At 42.5% G+C, this 19,487-nt stretch overlaps 1 protein-coding gene across 1 annotated transcript in view; it reads right to left on the bottom strand.

The window, feature by feature from the left end:
- Positions 1-5,802: 5,802 nt before the first annotated feature.
- Positions 5,803-19,487, bottom strand: part of LOC112449109 (ATP-binding cassette sub-family C member 4-like) — a 67,533-nt gene continuing 53,848 nt past the window's right edge. The window contains 5 exon segments of the mRNA XM_025000208.1: positions 5,803-5,868; positions 6,331-6,522; positions 7,561-7,661; positions 8,587-8,697; positions 9,855-9,974. Coding sequence (XP_024855976.1) covers positions 5,803-5,868; positions 6,331-6,522; positions 7,561-7,661; positions 8,587-8,697; positions 9,855-9,974 — 590 coding nt within the window.

The raw sequence follows: 19,487 nt of genomic DNA on the forward strand, positions 1-19,487 counted from the left end.
CCAACCTAGATAGCATATTCAAAAGCAGAGACATTACTTTGCCAACAAAGGTTCGTCTAGTCAAGGCTAGGGTTTTTCCTGTGGTCATGTATGCATGTGAGAGTTGGACTGTGAAGAAGGCTGAGCGCCGAAGAATTGATGCTTTTGAACTGTGGTGTTGGAAAAGACTCTTGAGAGTCCCTTGGACTGCAAGAAGATCCAACCAGTCCATTCTGAAGGAGATCAGCCCTGGGATTTCTTTAGAAGGAATGATGCTAAAGCTGAAACTCCAGTACTTTGGCCACCTCATGCGAAGAGCTTACTCATTGGAAAAGACTCTGATTCTGGGAGGGATTGGGGGCAAGAGGAGAAGGGGACGACAGAGGATGAGATGGCTGGATGGCATCACTGACTCGATGGACATGAGTCTGAGTGAACTCCGGGAGTTGGTGATGGACAGGGAGGCCTGGTGTGCTGCGATTCATGGGGTCGCAAAGAGTCAGACACGACTAAGCAACTGATCTGATCTGATCTGATCTGATATACAGAGTTGGGAAATTTCTTAATTCAAGAAAATCAATTAATTTAAAAAGTTGATATCATACAAACCAGATGGCAATGACCTGACAGCAAATTAACTGTCAAGCTGGTTTGACAGAATCTGAGCAACATTTGGGGAAAAAAGAAAATGCTTCCAGAATTTCTTTAGGATCCTGGATTACATCAACTGCTAAGACAGGCAAAACCTCTCACTGGAGAGGTTAAGATGCTTCTTGAAGTTGGCTTTTGTTGTAGTTTTTTTTTTAAGAGTGAAAGGCTGGCAAAGAGCTGCTACACAATCAACTTTAGCAGAATTGCTGTGTACAGAAGAAATCTCTAGGAATTCAATTTTCTCTTTGGATAAGACTAAAGAAGCAAATAAAAAGTTGAGCTTCAAATTCTAGTGATCACGACCCACAGAGAACACTGGGGCAGCCCAATCTGAATTGCCAAGGATCTAAATCTGTTTTCACAAATTATCTTTCTCTGCTCCTTTTTATTTCTTTCTTGAGCTGCCTGACTTTCACCCCTTTTACTGCATAGTGATATGTCCACTAAGTGAAAATTAAAAGGGAGAGGAGGGTCCTCTTAACTTGGTCTTTCTACTTATTAGTGACTTTGGTTAATGATTTTGGAGGGGAAAAAGAGTCTGAAACAATGGGCCCAAATGGCACAGCTATAAAAACATTTCTGATGTTAAGTGGTACTTACTTCTTCACTAGGTCATGTTTAGAGTAAATGTTCAAGAGAATAGGCTGAAACTCTAAACTGAACACAAGTTGTTTTTCCACATCTAGGTGTTGCAATTAATTTGATACCATGGTATTTAATTGAAAACATTTAATTCTCATAAAGTTATGAGACATAACATTTAAGTCACATAAAGGCCATTTTCCTCTTAACCTTTTGTTTACCACTATCAATCATTACTAAGGGTAGCTTTCTCAAATGAGTTCAAGGATAACTGAACCCGTCACATCCAAATAATAATTTAAATGTTCTGTAACTTGGCAAGCCAATTTTGATGCTCCAAATGTGTAATTTTACTTAAGTATAGCATGATAGAACATAACTACTCCTCTCCCAATGTTGAAGAAAAAGAAAAATGCAATTTTAAAACATAGGTTTCAATATACCAACAATCAATCAATCTACAAGAGAATAGACAAGAGTATATAATGGAGAGAAGACCATATCTTCAATAAGTAGTACTGGGAAAGCTTGACAGCTACATGGAAATCAATGAAATGAGAACACTATTTCATATTATAAACAAAAAGAAGCTCAGAATGGTTTAAAGACCTAAATAAAAGACATGATAAGAGAACATAGGCAAAACATTCTTGGATGTAAATTGTATCAATATTTTCTTAGATTAGTCTCCCAGGGCAAAATAAATAAAAGCAAATATAAACAATAAGACCTAATCAAACTTAAAAGATTTTTCACAGCAAAGGAAACCAGCAACAGAATGAAAAGAGAAATTTTGGAATGAAATAAAATATTTACAATTGATACAGTCAACAAGGGGTTAATACCCAAAATACACAAAAAGCTCATACAATGCAATATCATAAAACAAACAGGAGTGGGCAGAAGTAGGGGAAAAAAGAAACAAACAACCCAATCAAAAAATGGCCAGAAGATCGAAAAAGATATTTCTCTAAAGAAGACATACAGATGGCCAATCTGTTCAGTTCAGTTCAGTCACTCAGTCGTGTCCGACTCTTTGCGACCCCATGAATCACAGCACGCCAGGCCTCCCTGTCCATCACCAACTCCTGGAGTTCACTCAGACTCACGTTCATCAAGCCAGTGATGCCATCCAGCCATCTCATCCTCTGTCGTCCCCTTCTCCTCCTGCCACCAATCCCTCACAGCATCAGAGTCTTTTCCAATGAGTAAGCTTCTCGAATGAGGTGGCCAAAGTACTGGAGTTTCAGCTTTAGCATCATTCCTTCTAAAGAAATCCCAGGGTTGATCTCCTTCAGAATGGACTGGTTGGATCTCCTTGCAGTCCAAGGGACTCTCAAGAGTCTTTTCCAACACCACAGTTCAAAAGCATCAATTCTTTGGCGCTCGGCCTTCTTCACAGTCCAACTCTCAAACCCATACATGACCACAGGCAAAACCATCACCTTGACTAGATGGACCTTTGTTGGCAAAGTAATGTCTCTGTTTTTGAATATGCTATCTAGGTTGGTCATAACTTTCCTTCCAAGGAGTAAGCGTCTTTTAATTTCATGGCTGCAGTCACCATCTGCAGTGATTTCGGAGACCCCAAAAATAAAGTCTGACACTGTTTCCACTGTTTCCCCATCTATTTCCTATGAAGTGATGGGACCAGATGCCAAGATCTTCGTTTTCTGAATGTTGAGCTTTAAGCCAACTTTTCTACTCTCCACTTTCACTTTCATCAAGAGGCTTTTTAGTTCCTCTTCACTTTCTGCCATAAGGGTGGTGTCATCTGCATATCTGAGATTATTGATATTTCTCCTGGCAATCTTGATTCCAGCTTGTGTTTATTTCAGTCCAGCGTTTCTCATGATGTACTCTCCATGAAAGTTAAATAAGCAGGGTGACAATATACAACCTTGACGTACTCCGTTTCCTATTTGGAACCAGTCTGTTGTTCCATATCCAGTTCTAACTGTTGCTTCCTGACCTGCATACAGATTTCTCAAGAGGCAGGTCAGGTGGTCTGGTATTCCCATTTCTTTCAGAATTTTCTACAGTTTCTTGTGATCCACACAGTCAAAGGCTTTGGCATAGTCAATAAAGCAGAAATAGATATTTTTCTGGAACTCTCTTGCTTTTTCCATGATCGAGCGGATGTTGACAATTTGATCTCTGGTTTCTCTGTCTTTTCTAAAACCAGCTTGAACATCAGGAAGTTCACGGTTCACATATTGCTGAAGCCTGGCTTGGCGAATTTTGAGCATTAATTTAGTAGAGTGTGAGATGAGTGCAATGGCACCTCACTCCATTACTCTTGCCTGGAAAATCCCATGGACGAAGGAGCCTGGTAGCCTGCAGACCATGTGGTCACGAAGAGTTGGACATGACTGAGTGACTTCACTTTTCACTTTCATGCATTGGAGAAGGAAATGGCAACCCACTCCAGTGTTATTGCCTGGAGAATCCCAGGGACGGGGGAGCCTGGTGGGCCGCTGTCTATGGGGTCACACAGAGTTGGACACGACTGAAGCGACTTAGCAGCAGCAGAGATGAGTGCAATTGTGCAGTAGTTTGAGCATTCTTTGGCATTGTCTGTCTTTGGGATTGGAATGAAAACCGACCTTTCCCAGTCCTGTGGCCACTACTGAGTTTTCCAAATGTGCTGAAATATTGAGTGCGGCACTTTCACAGCATCATATTTAAGGATTTGAAATAGCTCAGTTGGAATTCCATCACCTCCACTAGCTTTGTTCATAGTGATGCTTTCTAAGGCCCACTTGACTTCATATTCCAGGATCTCTGGCTCTAGGTCAGTGATCACACCATCGTGATTACCTGGGTCATGAAGATCTTTTTTGTACAGTTCTTCTGTGTATTCTTGCCACGTTTTCTTAATAGTTTCTGCTTCTGTTAGGTCCATACCATTTGTGTCCTTTATTGAGCCCATCTTTGCATGAAATATCCCCTTGGTATCTCTGATATTCTTGAAGCGATCTCTAGTCTTTCCCATTCTATTGTTTTCCTCTATTTCTTTGTACTGATCACTGAGGAAGGCTTTCTTATCTCTCTTTGCTATTCTTTGGCACTCTGCATTCAAATGGATATATCTTTCATTTTCTCCTTTGCTTTTCGCTTCTCTTCTTTTCGCAGGTTTTTTTTTTTTTTAGGCCTCCTCAGACAGCCATTTTGCTTTTTTACATTTCTTTTTCTTGGGAATGGTCTTAATCCCTGTCTCCTGTATAATATCACAAACCTCCATCCACAGTTCGTCAGGCTTTCTATCACATCTAGTCCCTTAAGTCTATTTCCCACTTCCACTGTATAATCATAAGTGATTTGATTTAGGTCATACCTGAATGGTCTAGTGGTTTTCCCTATTGTCTTCAATTTAAGTTGGAATTTGGCAATAAGCATTTCATGATCTGAGCCACAGTCAACTCCCTGTTTTGTTTTTGCTGACTCTATAGAGCTTCTCCATCTTTGGCTGCAAAGAATACAGTCAATCTGATTTTGGTGGTGACCATCTGGTGATGTCCATGTGTAAAGTCTTCTCATGTTATGTTACAAATACATACAAAATACATGTTATATAAAATTTACCTACTTAACTATTTTTAAGTGATTATATTATTAAGTATATTCACACTGTTGTATAACCAAACCTCAGAATATATTTTCCCTTGTAAAACTGAAATTATGTACCCATTAAATAGCCCATTCTCCTCCCTCTGTCCCTGGGGACCACCATTCTCCTTTCTGTCTTTGAATTTCACTACTCCAGGAACCCTATAAAAAATGGAATCATATGGTAATGGATCTGTTTGTTTCTGGTTTATTTCATTTATCATGATAACCTCAAGATTCATAGATGGTCAGTATTTTTCCTTTTTTAAAGCTATATATTATTTCACTGTAGGGTTACACCAAATTTGTTTTTCCATTCATTTGTCACTTTCATCATGGATACTTGGGTTGCTTCCAAATTTTGTATGCTATGAACATGAGTATACCACATACCCTATCTTAAAAGAATATATAAGATGCTGTGGAAGCAGAGAGGCGCCTGAAGGGGCAGATGCATTAGAGTTGACTATGAAAATGAGGAGACTTTCTCCAGCCAGATGATAGAAGGAAAGTGTCTCTGAAGTTGAGGAGGGGTCAGTATGTGCACACTGGAAGCAGGCAGGACATGGTACTTTGGGAGAATCAACACATGACCTGGGTATAGAAGTTGCATGTAAGTTAGGACTTGGTGCTGGACAGGTAGGTGGGGAAGAGCTTCCTACCACCTTGTGTGTTATGGTTTATTCTCTTCTTCAAGATGCTGCCATGATCCCAGCCAAGGGCCCCAACATGAGTGTAAAGGAACATTACCTGCAGACATGGACACTGATAGGACCAGATCACAAACCTCTCTGCCGTCTCCCAAGCACGTCTTCCTCTGCTCGCTTCAATTTGCTTTCATCCACTCTGAGTGCGTCTCTGGCCTCTGCCTCTACCTGGGGGCTCTGGCTCCTCACCCTTGACTGAGTCATGATTCTGGGCCCCTCTCTTTTCACTACAAGCTCATCCCATGGCCCCTGCTGATGTGGACTTAGGGCTGCACTATGGTTCCAGCAGCAGCTCATTTAGGCCAGTAGGGATCAGATCTGAGCTAAAGAAAGAATCAGTCTGTGGGAGGGAGGGCAGGGAGATGGCAGCTTAGTAAGGTTGAGAGGAGGAAGCTGCAACCAGAGAGTACCATGGGAATAAGAGAAGATTTCAGAAATACAAAGAAGAAAAAGATGGAAAGGAGGAAAGGGGAGAGATATTGGAGAGTTGGTGACAGGGATCCAGGGCTCACTTCCTAGACTGTGTAGGAATAATCAGGTGACATATATAGTGTCCTGGGTCATGTTAAGCTACAGCTCCAGGGCCTAGGGCCACCAACCACCATGAGTGAGCTTACCACACAGGGAAAGAAATGCTGGGATCCCCATTCCATGGTCAGTCTTCAAGAAGGATTCCTGTACAATGTCATTGATCTAATCTGCATCCAAGAGAATCCTCTGGAATCACTGACAAGGAACTCAATAGCAGATATGGCACTAAATCTTTAGCTAAATTTTAAAGAGGCAAATGGCTTAAACAAACCTTTTCTCTTGAGAATATGGATGGTTGCAGGTCCTTCAATACCAAAGGGCCATCTAAGCTGTACCTGAAGTTCACACTGGAAAAGTCAATCTCTCCTCTGTGGGGCCAGGCTGGTGGTGGTCGATATTCATACTCCCAGGGTGCTTCTTTCTCACATTCTGTATATTCAATCCCCCTTCCTACTGAAATCATCTGAAACACATAAGATATCATGGGAATTAGGAAAGAGGGTCTTGCTTATGGATGTTCAGAGACTGGAAATGAAACCTTCTGCTTTTGTATCTTTACATTGGCTTTTCTGTGATTCAGAAGATCTCAGGTCTTAGCATCACAAGGGACAGAGGTAGGAGTTTTACAAGGCCTTTGGTGATTTGTAGACTTCTAACACTGTCATTTACAGCTACTTCCTGCAACATTACCTTAAAACTAAAATAATTAGAGAAATGAATGCAAAGATTTTATTGATCCACTTTTCACACCTGAACAAAAAATAATAATAATAAGATAATTTTGTTTTACAAAAGAATATTTATGGACATCAATTAGTAATGTGTGGCTACAGAAGGGCCATCTGCTATACTGATGGTCATCAAACCACATTTTAATAATTAGCCACTCTCTGCTTTATTAGGAGAGAGAAGTGGAAAGTTTTCATTTTTATTTGTTTTTCTCCCTTTAGGAGAAGGTACAAATATTCAAAAGAGATTTAAATTTACGATCTTGTAAAGTGCTATAACTCCACACCTCTGATAGCATAGTCTGAGCAGGATCTTATGCTACCAGAAAGAAGAGACACTAGCAAATTCAGGTGTTCAACATGCACAAGAATAGATGGTCAAATGGGGAATGGAGGAAGCTACTAATTAAATTAAAAGTCTTAAAATACTGAATTCTTTAGTTGAGCCAACAATGAGGATTTATTTGTTAAGAAACAAAGATAAACAAACCACTAAGAAATTAGCTTGTATTCTCCCCAGGGTTTCAGAACCTTTCTCTTGCAGAGATATTTATTATATTTGAAGACAGTTTGTGATGAATATAAAAACCTGCTGACATGGCATATATAAGACTGAAAAAAACACATATATATTTTATTTTACATTTATTTTAAACAGATGGAATAGGGTGTAAAAAACTCTGTTAATCATGATATTTTGCCTAAAAATTGCTTTTTTGCCAGTTATTGGCAAGGAGATTTGAAAAGTCTAAGAACGATAAGATAAACATCACCATATTCTCAGCTTCAATGCTTTGCCTGACCCAACACTGGAACATCCCCGTGAGCGTGAGGGTGAGAGATAGCACCAGGCCAACCTTTCCAGGATTCAAGGCTAAACAAGGAAGAAGAGAAGGAATCAAGTCAGTATGGTTATTAAACCCTTGTCCAGCTCCTTCTATAACTTTACAAAGAAGACTTCTTTATCATATTTAAATCATTCATATATAATGATAGTATTATTCATACTTTTACTATGTTGATTTAGCTCATAACACATTGGGAGAAAATGACTATGCATTCAGAAAGACTGTTACATGTGTTTATTAATCCCATCAGGATTGACATATACTTGGCCCCATTATATAGGTGAAGAATCATGTCATTATTCAGACTTTCATCATTATGGCTACAAGAACCATTAGGTAATTTAACTTTCTACATGTCCAATGCAGTTGCAGCTTAAACCACAAAAACAAGGCAATAGGTTTTAAGAGCAAGTGATTTTAAATCTAAAATACTACTTTCATTGTTCCATATTAAAGATTCAATGCTGTTAGAATGGAATCATAAGAGATGGTGAATTCATGCCACACACACCAACACCTGCTATCCACACAGCAGTGAGGACACTGTTCTTTGCTACAGAGATTCTTTCTCATTGCAGGGCACCAGGCACCTACACAAGAGATTTGAGTAGCCATAAAGCTAAAACCTAAACTTTAAGTTGAAGTTAAAGCTTTATGGTAAATTTGATCCTCTCCTCCCAACTATGGTATACTAACTAGAATGCTCAGAAGGTCAGCTTCCTACAGTTGTATAGACTGCTACCCATTCAACAAAAGATAAAAGGTCTCATATTAAGACACAAATGACTTCATACAGACCACACTGTGGAATCACATGCTGCAAACAGTTTAATACAATTCATTAGAACCAAACAGTATATGATATTAGATGAGGTGGCAATAACTTAATAACTGTAAACAAAGCTATAAACTGTAAGCATACCACAAACAGTTATTCACATCTATACTTACTTTCTACCAGAATCAGGGCCCCAAAGGCAACAACAGTGATGAAGATGGCACAGATGACATCTAGATACATAGCAAGCCATTGGGACATCGTCAAAAGCAGGAACCAAGCCTCTGGATTTGTGAACAATAATAAGCATATTACATAAATAGAAAAACCATGTTAGCTGCTTGTAATGAGGGAGAACATTTTGCTCAGTTGAGCCACAAAAGATTTTTACATAAGGTAGAACAGCAAAGATACACACCCAAGGAACCCGAAGATTCTAGAAAGCTAGGTTTTGACACAAGACTATGTATAGGACACATAGGAATCAGTCCAGGGGCTTTATGGGGAGTATGCACCAAAAAATTCAACCCACAGGTTATAAACAGAAACATGATGCTAATAAAGAAGACAGGAAATGGTCTCATCGGTGCGTTTCCTGCAGTGCTGGGATTCAATGTGAAGACCATCCTCTCACCGGGTCGATTGTTTCCAGCACTCAGACAGCAAATAGCACAACTCTGCTGTTTCTCGCACTTTCTATATTTATTACAGAGCCCTGCACAGTGTTTATTTTCAGGTGTCAGTGTCTACATGACCATGAGCTAACCAGATTGGCATGTGGCTTTTGAAATGCCATTTTACCTCCAAAATTCAATAAAGATTAGAAAGATAGGCCAAACTTTATAGACTTAGAGGAAAATCTGAAATTTCTACCTAGAAAAAATATTTCAGAGATATAAATAATAATACATATCAAGTGGGCAGCAATCTGATGATCAGGAAATGATTTTCCTCAATCATGTCAGCCACACTGCATGCTCTGAAAAGAGAGCTGGCAAACTATAGTTTGGAGGCCAAGAACAGCCACTACTGGGTTCTGAACACAGCCACAGCTATTTGCTGGTGTATTATCTTTGCCTGTCTTTGTGGTGAGTAGTTGCAGCAGAGATGATAACGTACACAAAGCCTACAATATTTTCTATCTAGCTTTTTGCCAAAAAAAAATTTGCTGACTCCTCTACTAAAAGGGACAGAAAGCCTTAGGACACAGTGATGCAAGGACAATGCAAGGCTGTCAGGGGAGAAAAGCAGGGGTGTGAGAGGGAAAGAAGGGAACACAGAGGGGATGCTGAGGGAAAGGGGTAGGGGAGGCAGGTGTGTAGAAAGGGACAAGGGGGCACACAGAGAGAAGGGCTGGCCAGCAAGACCACCTGAGAGGGAGGTCAGGCCTCAGAAGGCAGCACATCCCATCTTTTAAAATCATTTCCAGAAATGTACAGACCTGAGTGCAAGTCCTGGCATGTGTCGAACACTTCCTGAAACCTCTGTTCAGCTTTGTACGCCCGGATGGTCCAGAGTCCCCGGAGAGAAGGCGCTAAGTGGGACAGTACCTGGCTCCATGCTGGGGAAAAAGAGATAGACACACAACAGAGAAAGTCACAGAGGATGGATAGGAGGAAACCACTGCCTCCTGGGCTCTGTGGTCATAAGTCCCACCAAAGGGCACACCTGGGGCTTCCTGATGGGCAGACTAGGGGAGGAGGGATAATACCCCTTCTAGGGAGGATCCTCCACATGACTCACAAACTGCTCACACCAAACTTCACTTTAACAACCTGGAAATGAAAAATAATCTTTGAAACTTTCTTTGACCAAATTCAGATCACAGCTAGAATTCTTTACTACTTCTTTCATCAAGGTCCTCCTCAAACATGCCTCCCTTCAAATTCTTCTGGCATCTCTCCAGGTAGAAATTGCTCACATTTTAAAGATATATTGAAGTACAGTTTATTCACAATATTATGTTAGTCTCAGGCATATAACATAGAGATTCAGTTATTTTTTTTTATTATATTCCACTACAGATTATTACGGAGAAGGCAATGGCACCCCACTCCAGTACTCTTGCCTGGAAAATCCTACGGACGGAGGAGCCTGGTAGGCTGCAGTCCATGGGGTCGCTAAGAGTCAGATATGACTGAGTGACTTCACTTTCACTTATCACTTTCATGCATTGGAGAAGGAAATGGCAACCCACTCCAGTGTTCTTGCCTGGAGAATCCCAGGGACAGGGGAGCCTGGTGAGCTGCCATCTATGGGGTGGCACAGAGTCGGACATGACTGAAGCGACTTAGCAGCAGCAGCAACAGATTATTATAAGATACTGAAAAAAATTCCTTGTTCAGTTCAGTCACAGTCATGTCTGACTCTTTGCGACCCCATAAACCACAGCATGCCAGGCCTCCCTGTCCATCACCAACTCCTGGAGTCCACTCAAACCCATGTCCATCAAGTCCATGATGCCATCCAACCATCTCATCCTCTGTCGTCCCCTTCTCCTCCTGCCCTCAATCTTTCCCAGCATCAGGGTCTTTTCCAATGAGTCGGATCTTTGCATCAGGTGGCCAAAGTATTGGAGTTTCAACTTCAACCTTAGTCCTTCCAATGAACACCTAAAGGACTGATATCCTTTAGGATGGACTGCTCTGATCTCCTTGCAGTCCAAGGGACTCTCAAGAGTCTTTTCCAACACCACAGTTCAAAAGCATCAATTCTTCGGCGCTCAGCTTTCTCTATAGTCCAACTCTCACATCCATACATGACCACTGGAAAAACCATAGCCTTCACTAGAAGGACCTTTGTTGGCAAAGTAATGTCTCTGCTTTTTAATATGCTGTCTAGGTTGGTCATAACTTTCCTTCCAAGGAGTGTCTTTTAATTTCATGGCTTTGTTACTTACCTATTTTACATGCTAGTGTGTATTAATCCCATACTCCTAATATGTTCCTCCCTCTCAGTCCCCTTTGGTAACTGTAAGTTTGCTTTCTATGTCTCTGAGTCATATTATCTTTTAGATCACATGGATGCTGCTGCTGCTAAGTCACTTCAGTCGTGTCCAACTCTGTGCAACCCCATAGACAGCAGCCCACCAGGCTCCCCTGTCCCTGGGATTCTCCAGGCAAGAACACTGGAGTGGGTTGCCATTTCCTTCTCTAAAGCATGAAAGTGAAAAGTGAAAGTGAAGTCACTCAGTTGTGTCTGACTCTTAGCGACCCCAGGGACTGCAGCCCACCAGGCTCCTCTGTCCATTGGATTCTCCAGGCAAGAGTACTGGAGTGGAGTGCCATTGCCTTCTCCGAGATTACATGAATAAATGATGTCATATCATATTTGTTTTTCTGTGACTTACTTTACTAAGAATAATATTCTCTAGGTCCAAACATGTTGCTGCAAATGGAAGTATTACATTCTTTTTCATGACTATTATTCACTCTTTTTGAGTCAGTAGCATTCCAAAATTTCATTCCTCATTAGAATCCTCATCAAGCTGAAGTTTGATGAGCTACCTATGTGCCATCTCCACTTTAGATGAGTAGCCTAAGATCTGGGATAGAGTCAGTACATACCCTACAATGGACCAGAGTCAAACACAGGATGGGGTGAAATGAGTAAGGGGAGCAGTCTGCAATCTCCCCCATCCTGGGACTTTCTCTGTGCCTGTGCCAGGAGCCTCTGTGTGGGTCATGGACCACCTAGTACTGCACTGCCCTTGTGCCCTCAGGACCCGGCAGACAAGAAGTCTTTGAACAGTCTTGACTTCTGCTCTGGGAACCTGATGCTTGTTTTTATATCTCCCTGCTGGATAGCGCTGTCCTGGTATTTGGAAATCACTGGGATATGTGACACATCATCCTTTTAGAATCTGACAGTGGCCTTAGTGTCCATTCTCTTTGGAGTGACTTCATGTGGGTTTGGGGTCTGGTGTCACATCACTGACCATTTGTTTCCTGCCATCTTCTCTAAGAGCACACTGACGACGAGCACCAGGGCCAGGCTCCTGCCCATCAGAGAACAGGTGGGCTGCAGGGCAGGGAGGACCCCTTACAGTTCTTATTCCCCACCATGAACAAGACTGTAACTTGCTGTTGTCAGGAACAGATAGTGAGCCTGTGACCTCTGTCTGGGATGAGTGATAACTTGTGCTTTATCAGCAGGAAATACTGACATCACTTTGTTAACTGTGATCTCCTAGAGAAGCATGAATGCTAAGTCGCTTGTCGTTTCCAACTTTTTGAGACCTTATGGACCACAGCCTTCCAGGCTCCTCTGTCCATGGGATTCTCCAGGCAAGAATACTGCATTGGGTAGCAATTTCCTCCTCCAGGGGATCTTGCTGACCCAGGGATTGAACCCATGTCTCTTATGCCTCCTGCATTGGCAGTTGGGTTCTTTACCACTACTGCCAGATGGGAAGCTCCTCCTAGAGAAGATGTGTTAGTAAAACCCAGGTGATAATATACACGTTCCAATGCTATTCTCTCAGATCATCCCACCCTCGCTTTCTCCCACAGAGTCCAAGAGCCTGTTCTTTACATCTGTGTCTCTTTTGCTGTCTCGCATGTAGGGTCATCATTACCATCTTTCTAAATTCCATATATATGTGTTAGTATACTGTATTAGAGTTTTTCTTTCTGACTTACTTCACTCTGTATAATAGGCTCCAGTTTCATCTACCTCATTAGAACTGATTCAAATGCATTCTTTTTAATGGCTGAGTAATATTCCATTGTGTATATAAACCTGGGTATTTAAAGGAAGTTACAATCACTTATCTTGCAGGAGGCTACAGAGACTTTATAAAATGATGGGGAAAAGAATCAAGGGGGTAAACTCCAAACTGTTTTCAAATCCTAACTCCTTAGCTTGGCATCCAAATGCCTGACTAGGTGACAGTTTAGTCAGTACCAACATGTACACAGGCACATCAGGTGTGTGTGGGGGGCAGGGTTGGGGTAAAAACAGGCAAAGACACAAAACCTCCTCCTGTGCTTAGCGTGCCTGGTTCTATAAGGAAGGAAGGAACAAGTTTGCCTCCTGGGGCTTAAAGAGGGTGGGAAGTCCTCGGGAAGGACAGCCTGGGCTGGGGGCCAGCTGACCATCTGCTCAGCATTAGGGCTCTTTCCACCTGGGACATCTGACAAGGAACCTTAACTGTTAGAGACTTCACCTGTGATACTAACATAGGGAAAACACTTTCTCTGAACAGGGACATTTTCTAACATTTCCCCTTGTACTTAATTCAGGCACAGAGCCTAAAGTGATTCAGTGGTGCTTTTGATAATCCAGTTGTGTACTCGTGTTTTCATTTTAGCATCCACACTGTTCTCTCTTCATTTAGTTAAGTAACTATTTTATTTTCCTATAACTTTGCACTTATAAAAGCAACACGAACACAGACTGAGCTCCTACTTCAAATTAGAAAGGACTTTTCTGCACCCCCAGTAGGTGTCCCAACTCACCCCCAGGACCCAGTCCTGGTTTGGAAGCAGGGTGCTCACAGGGATGATACAGGTGAATTCCAGGCCCATCACCCTGTCAGGAGGATGCCACAAGTCCAGCTCCAGAGAACACAGAAAACTCACTAGAACCAGACTCTCATTTCCACAGTAAATGTGGTGACATCAACACTGTTCATCACAGACAAGGCTTCTGAGGAGGAAGCAGACGTGGCTGTTCCCCCAGGCAGAGTCCTGGAGTGAACTCTTCAGGGTAGCCTCCCTCACCTGCTTCCCCATCAGGAGATCAAAGCTGCAGCTGATTCTCTCCAGCAGGGATGGAGGAGGGGTCAACTTTAGAAACCAGGTGTCATCTCAGCCTTGAAAACCAGGGAACCCAAACACCCCATCATCTACCTCACATCATGCCCAAGAGTTACAGCAAGCCGGTAGGAATGCAGACCTGTGGAAAGCTATCCTGCTTCTTTAAAACCCCACTTAGGACTGAGCAGGATGCCAGGATGAGTGAATTGGAGGGTATGCAAAGAAAATTAACTAGTACAGGGGGAGAGGGGATGTCAAGACTCTGATCTTACCTTGCTCAATGTAACATCCTTTTTCCCACAAATACTGACCTCACTGTTCTGAAGCAGACTACATTATAGCCATGGCATCAGTTTGCAGTCACAGAGAGGTGTAACCCTACAGATCACATCACTGACAACTGTGTTTTCCACAACCTTCAGGACACTTGGAGACACACCCCACAAGGACTGCAGATCTTCCTAGGCATGGGGACACCAAGATGACAGCCCAGCTGGCAGGTTATCATTCAAGCTATGTGAGACCTGCTGAATTCAGTCACTCAGTCGTGTCTGACTTTTTGTGACCCCATAGACTGCAGCATGTCAGGCTCCTTGTTCATCACCAATTCTCGGAGCTTGTGCAAATTCATGTCCATTGAGTCAGTGATACCATCCAATCATCTCATCCTCTGTTGTCACCTTCTCCTCCTGTCTTCAGTCTTTCCCAGCATCAGGGTCTTTTTCAATGAGTCATTTCTTCACATCAGGTAGCCAAAGTATTGAAGTTTTAGCTACAGCATCAGTCCTTCCACTGAATATTCAGGACTGAATTCCTTTAGGAATGACAGGTTGGATCTCCTTGCAGTCCAAGGGACTATCAGGAGTCTTCTCCAGCACCACAATTCAAAAGCATCAATTCTTCAGCACTAAGCTTTCTTTATAGTCCAACTCTCACATCCATATATGACTACTGGAAAAAAACCAAAGCTTTCACCAGACAGACATTTGTTGGCAAAATAATGTCTCTGCTTTTTAATATGCTATTTAGGTTGGTCATAACTTTTCTTCCCAGGAGCAAGAGTCTTCTAAATTCATGGATGCAGTGACCATCTGCAGAGCTTTTGGAGCCAAAGAAAATAAAGTCTGTCACTGTTTCCATTGTTTCCACATCTATTTGCCATGAAGTGATGGGACCAAATTCCATGATCTTAGTTTTCTGAATGTTGAGTTTTAAGTCAACTTTTCCACTCTCCTCTTTCACTTTCATCAAGAGGCTCCTTAGTACTTCTTCACTTTCTGCCATAAGGGTGGTGTCACCTGCCTATGTGAGGTTATTGATATTTCTCCTGGCAATTTTGATTCCAACTTGTGCTTCAGCAAGCCTGGCATTTCACATAATATTTTCTGCATATACATTAAATAAGCTGGGTGACAATATACAGCCTTGACATACTCCTTTCCTGATTTGGAACCAGCCTGTTGTCCCATGTCCAGCTCTAACTGTTGCTTCTTGACCTGCATGTAGATTTCTCAGGAGGCAGGTCAGGTGGACTGGTATTACCATCTCTTGAAGAATTTTCCACAGTTTGTTGTGATTCACAAGTCAAAGGCTTTGGTGTAGTCAGTAAAGCAGAAGTAGATGTTTTTCTGGAACTTTTTTGCTTTTTCAATGATCCAATGGATGTTGGCAATTTGATCTCTGGTTCCTATGCCTTTTCTAAAACCAGCTTAAACATCAGGAAGTTCACAGTTCATGTACTGTTGAAGCCTGGCTTGAAGAATTTTGAACATTACTTTGCTAGTGTGTGAGATGAGTACAATTTTCCCATGGTTTGAACATTCTTTGGCATTGCCTTTCTTTGGGATTGGAATGAAAACTGACCTTTTCCAGTCCTGTGGCCACTGCTGAGTTTTCCAAATTTTCTGGCATATTGAGTGCAGCAATTTCACAGCATCATCTTTCAGGATTTGAAATAGCTCAACTGGAATTCCATCACCTCCACTAGCTTTGTTCATAGTGACGCTTCCTAAGGCCCACTTGACTTCACATTCCAGGATGTCTGGCTCTGGGTCAGTGATCACACCATTATAATTATCTGGGTCATGAAGATCTTTTTTATACAGTTCTGTGTATTCTTGCTACCTCTTCTTAAAATCTTCTGCTTCTGTTAGGTCCATACCATTTTTGTCCTTTATTGAGCACATCTTTGCAGGAAACGTTCCCTTGGTATCTCTAATTTTCTTGAAGAAATCTCTAGTCTTTCCCATTCTTTTGCTTTCCTCTATTTATTTGCATTGATCACTAAGGAAGGCTTTCTTATCTCTCTGTGCTATTCTTTGGAACTGTCCATTTAAATGAGTATATACTTCCTTTTCTCCTTTACCTTTCGCTTCTCTTCTTTCCTCAGTTATTTGTAAGGTTTCCTCAGACAACCATTTTGCCTTTTTGCATTTCTTTTTCCTTGGGATGGTCTTGATCACTGCCTACTGTACAATGTCACAAACCTCTGTTCATAGTTCTTCAGGCTCTCTATCTATGGGATCTAGTTCCTTGAATCTATTTGTCACTTCCACTGTATAATCGTAAGGGATTTGATTTAGGTCATACCTGAATGGTCTAGTGGCTTTCCCTAGTTCCTGTGTCTGACTGAATAGAGCTTCTCCATCTTTGGCTGCAAATAATATAATCAATCTGATTTTGATTTGACCATCTGGTGATGTCCATGTATAGAGTCTTCTCTTGGGCTGTTGGAAGAGGGTGTTTACTATGACCAGCGTGCTCTCTTGACAAAACTCTGTTAGTCTTTGCCCTGCTTCATTCTGTACTCTGAGACCAAATTTGCCTATTACTACAGGTATCTCTTGACCTCCTACTTTTGCATTCCAGACCCCTATAATGAAAAAGACAGCTTTTTTGGGTGTTAGTTCTAGAAGGTCTTGTAGGTCTTCATAGAACTGTTCAACTTCAACTTCTTAGGTATTACTGGTTGGGACACAGACTTGGATTACTTGATATTGAATGGTTTGCCTTAGAAACGAACAGAGATCTTTGTGTTGCTTTTGAGATTGCACCCAAGAACTGCTTTTTGAACTCCTTTTTTGACTAAGAGGGATACTCCATTTCTTCTAAGGGATTCTTGCCCACAGTAGTAGATATCATGGTCATCTGAGTTAAATTCGCCCATCCAGTCCATTTTAGTTCACTGATTCCTAAAATGTCGATGTTCACTCTTGCCATCTCCTGTTTGACCACTCCCAATTTACACTGATTCATGGACCTAAAATTTCAGGTTACTATGCAATATTGTGGAGAAGGCAAAGGCACCCCACTCCAGTACTCTTGCCTGGAAAATCCCATGGATGGAGGAGCCTGGTAGGCTGCAGTCCATGGGTTCGCTAAGAGTCGGACACGACTGAGCAACTTCCCTTTCACTTTTCACTTTCATGCATTGGAGAAGGAAATGACAACCCACTCCAGTGTTCTTGCCTGGAGAGTCCCAGGGACGGGGTAGCCTGGTGGGCTGCCATCTATGGGGGTCACACAGGGTCGGACACGACTGAAGCGATTTAGCATACAATACTGTTCTTCACAGCATCATATTTTACTTCCATCCCCAGTCACATCCACAACTGGGTATTGTTTTTGCTTTGGCTCCATCTCTTCATTCTTTCTGGAGTTATTTCTTCATTCTTCTCCAGTAGCATATTGGGCACCCACCAACCTGGGGAGTTCATCGTTCAGTGTCCTATCTATGTCAGAACTCTCCACCAGGACCCGTCCATCTTGGGTGGCCCTACATGGGATGGTTCATACATTTCATTGAGTTAGACAAGGCTATGGTCCAAAGCAACCTATTTCTCAGCTCCTGGTTTAGCAGTGGTGCTGCCTCTCTTTCCTGTGAGAATTGAAGTGCTTGATAATACATCCTTTCTGGCTCTTACTCCCTTTCTTTCTCACTTCCATACTCCATTACCTGTGTTTTCTGGGACCATCTCCCAAATAACCTGTTGCATTCAAATTCTTGTCCTAGAGTTAAGCTTCAGGGAACCCAAAATAAGAACAGAAAATATTCATGTAATGACATTAAATCATTATACCAATTTTGCAGAAGAATTCATGAAACAAGAAACATTGAAAGAAAATATGCCAAAATGTAACACAACTATTTTTCTCTCGTGTTATACAAGGCTGTCGTCTATGTGATCAGTTTGGTTAGCTTTCTGTGATTGTGGTTTTCATTCTGTCTGCCCTCTGATGGATAAGGATAAGAAGCTTATGGAAGCCTCCTTAAGTGAGAGACAGACTGTGGGGGAAATTGGGTCTTGTCCTTCTCAATAAATCTTTAACCCAATTTTTTGATGATGGGCAGGGCTGTGTCCCTTCCCTGCTGTTTGACCTGAGACCAACCTATGGTGCAGGTAATGAAGATAACAGTAACCTCCTTCAAAAGGTCCTGTGCATGCACTGCCATACTCAGTGCCCCCGACCCTGCAGCAGGCCACCGGTGACCCAGGCCTTCACAGGCAACTCCTGGACACTCACAGGCAAGTCTGGGTCAGTCTCCTGTGTGGTCACTGCTCCTTTCTCCTGGGTCCTGGTGCACACAAGGTTTTGTTTGTGCCCTCCCAGAGTCTGTTTCCCCAGTCCTGTGTAAATTCTGGTGGCTCTGTTGTGGGGTTAATGGTGACCTCCTCCAAGAGGGCTTATGCCACACACAGATCTGCTGCACCCAGAGCCCCTGCCCCTGCAGCAGGCCACTGCTGACCCATACCTCTGCAGGAGACACTCAAACACTCAAAGGCAAGTCTGGCTCAGCCTCTATGGGGTCTCCTGGTGCACACAATGTTTTGTTTGAGCCCCCGAGCATCTCTGGTGGGTATGGGATTTGATTCTAAACATTATTTCATTTTAGTGAGACCTTCTAGTAGGCAGCTGCGACTGGCACACTAAGCACAGGCGGCTGCAACCGGAGCACTAAGTGCGGCCGAGAGGAGCGACCCCACATCCGAGGTCAGGGGCAGCGGCTGAGAGGAGCTATACTGCATCTGAGGTCAGGGGTGGCGGCTGGGAGGAGCTACCCCACGCCCCCACACGCGAGGCCAGGGGTAGCGGCTGGAAGGACCAACCCCATGTCCAAGGAGCCATGGCTGAGCAGGCGCAGGAGGGCCTAGAGGAGCTATCCCACGTTGAAGGTCAGGAAGGGCAGCAGTGAGGAGATACCCCTCATCCAAGATAAGGAGCAGCAGCTGCGCTTGCTGGAGCACCCATGAAGAGATACCCCACGCCCAAGGTAAGAGAAACCCAACTAAAACAGTAGGTGTTGCAAGAGGACA

The sequence above is a fragment of the Bos taurus genome, chromosome 12, assembly GCF_002263795.3.
Source record: "Bos taurus isolate L1 Dominette 01449 registration number 42190680 breed Hereford chromosome 12, ARS-UCD2.0, whole genome shotgun sequence".
NCBI classification, from domain to species: domain Eukaryota; kingdom Metazoa; phylum Chordata; class Mammalia; order Artiodactyla; family Bovidae; genus Bos; species Bos taurus.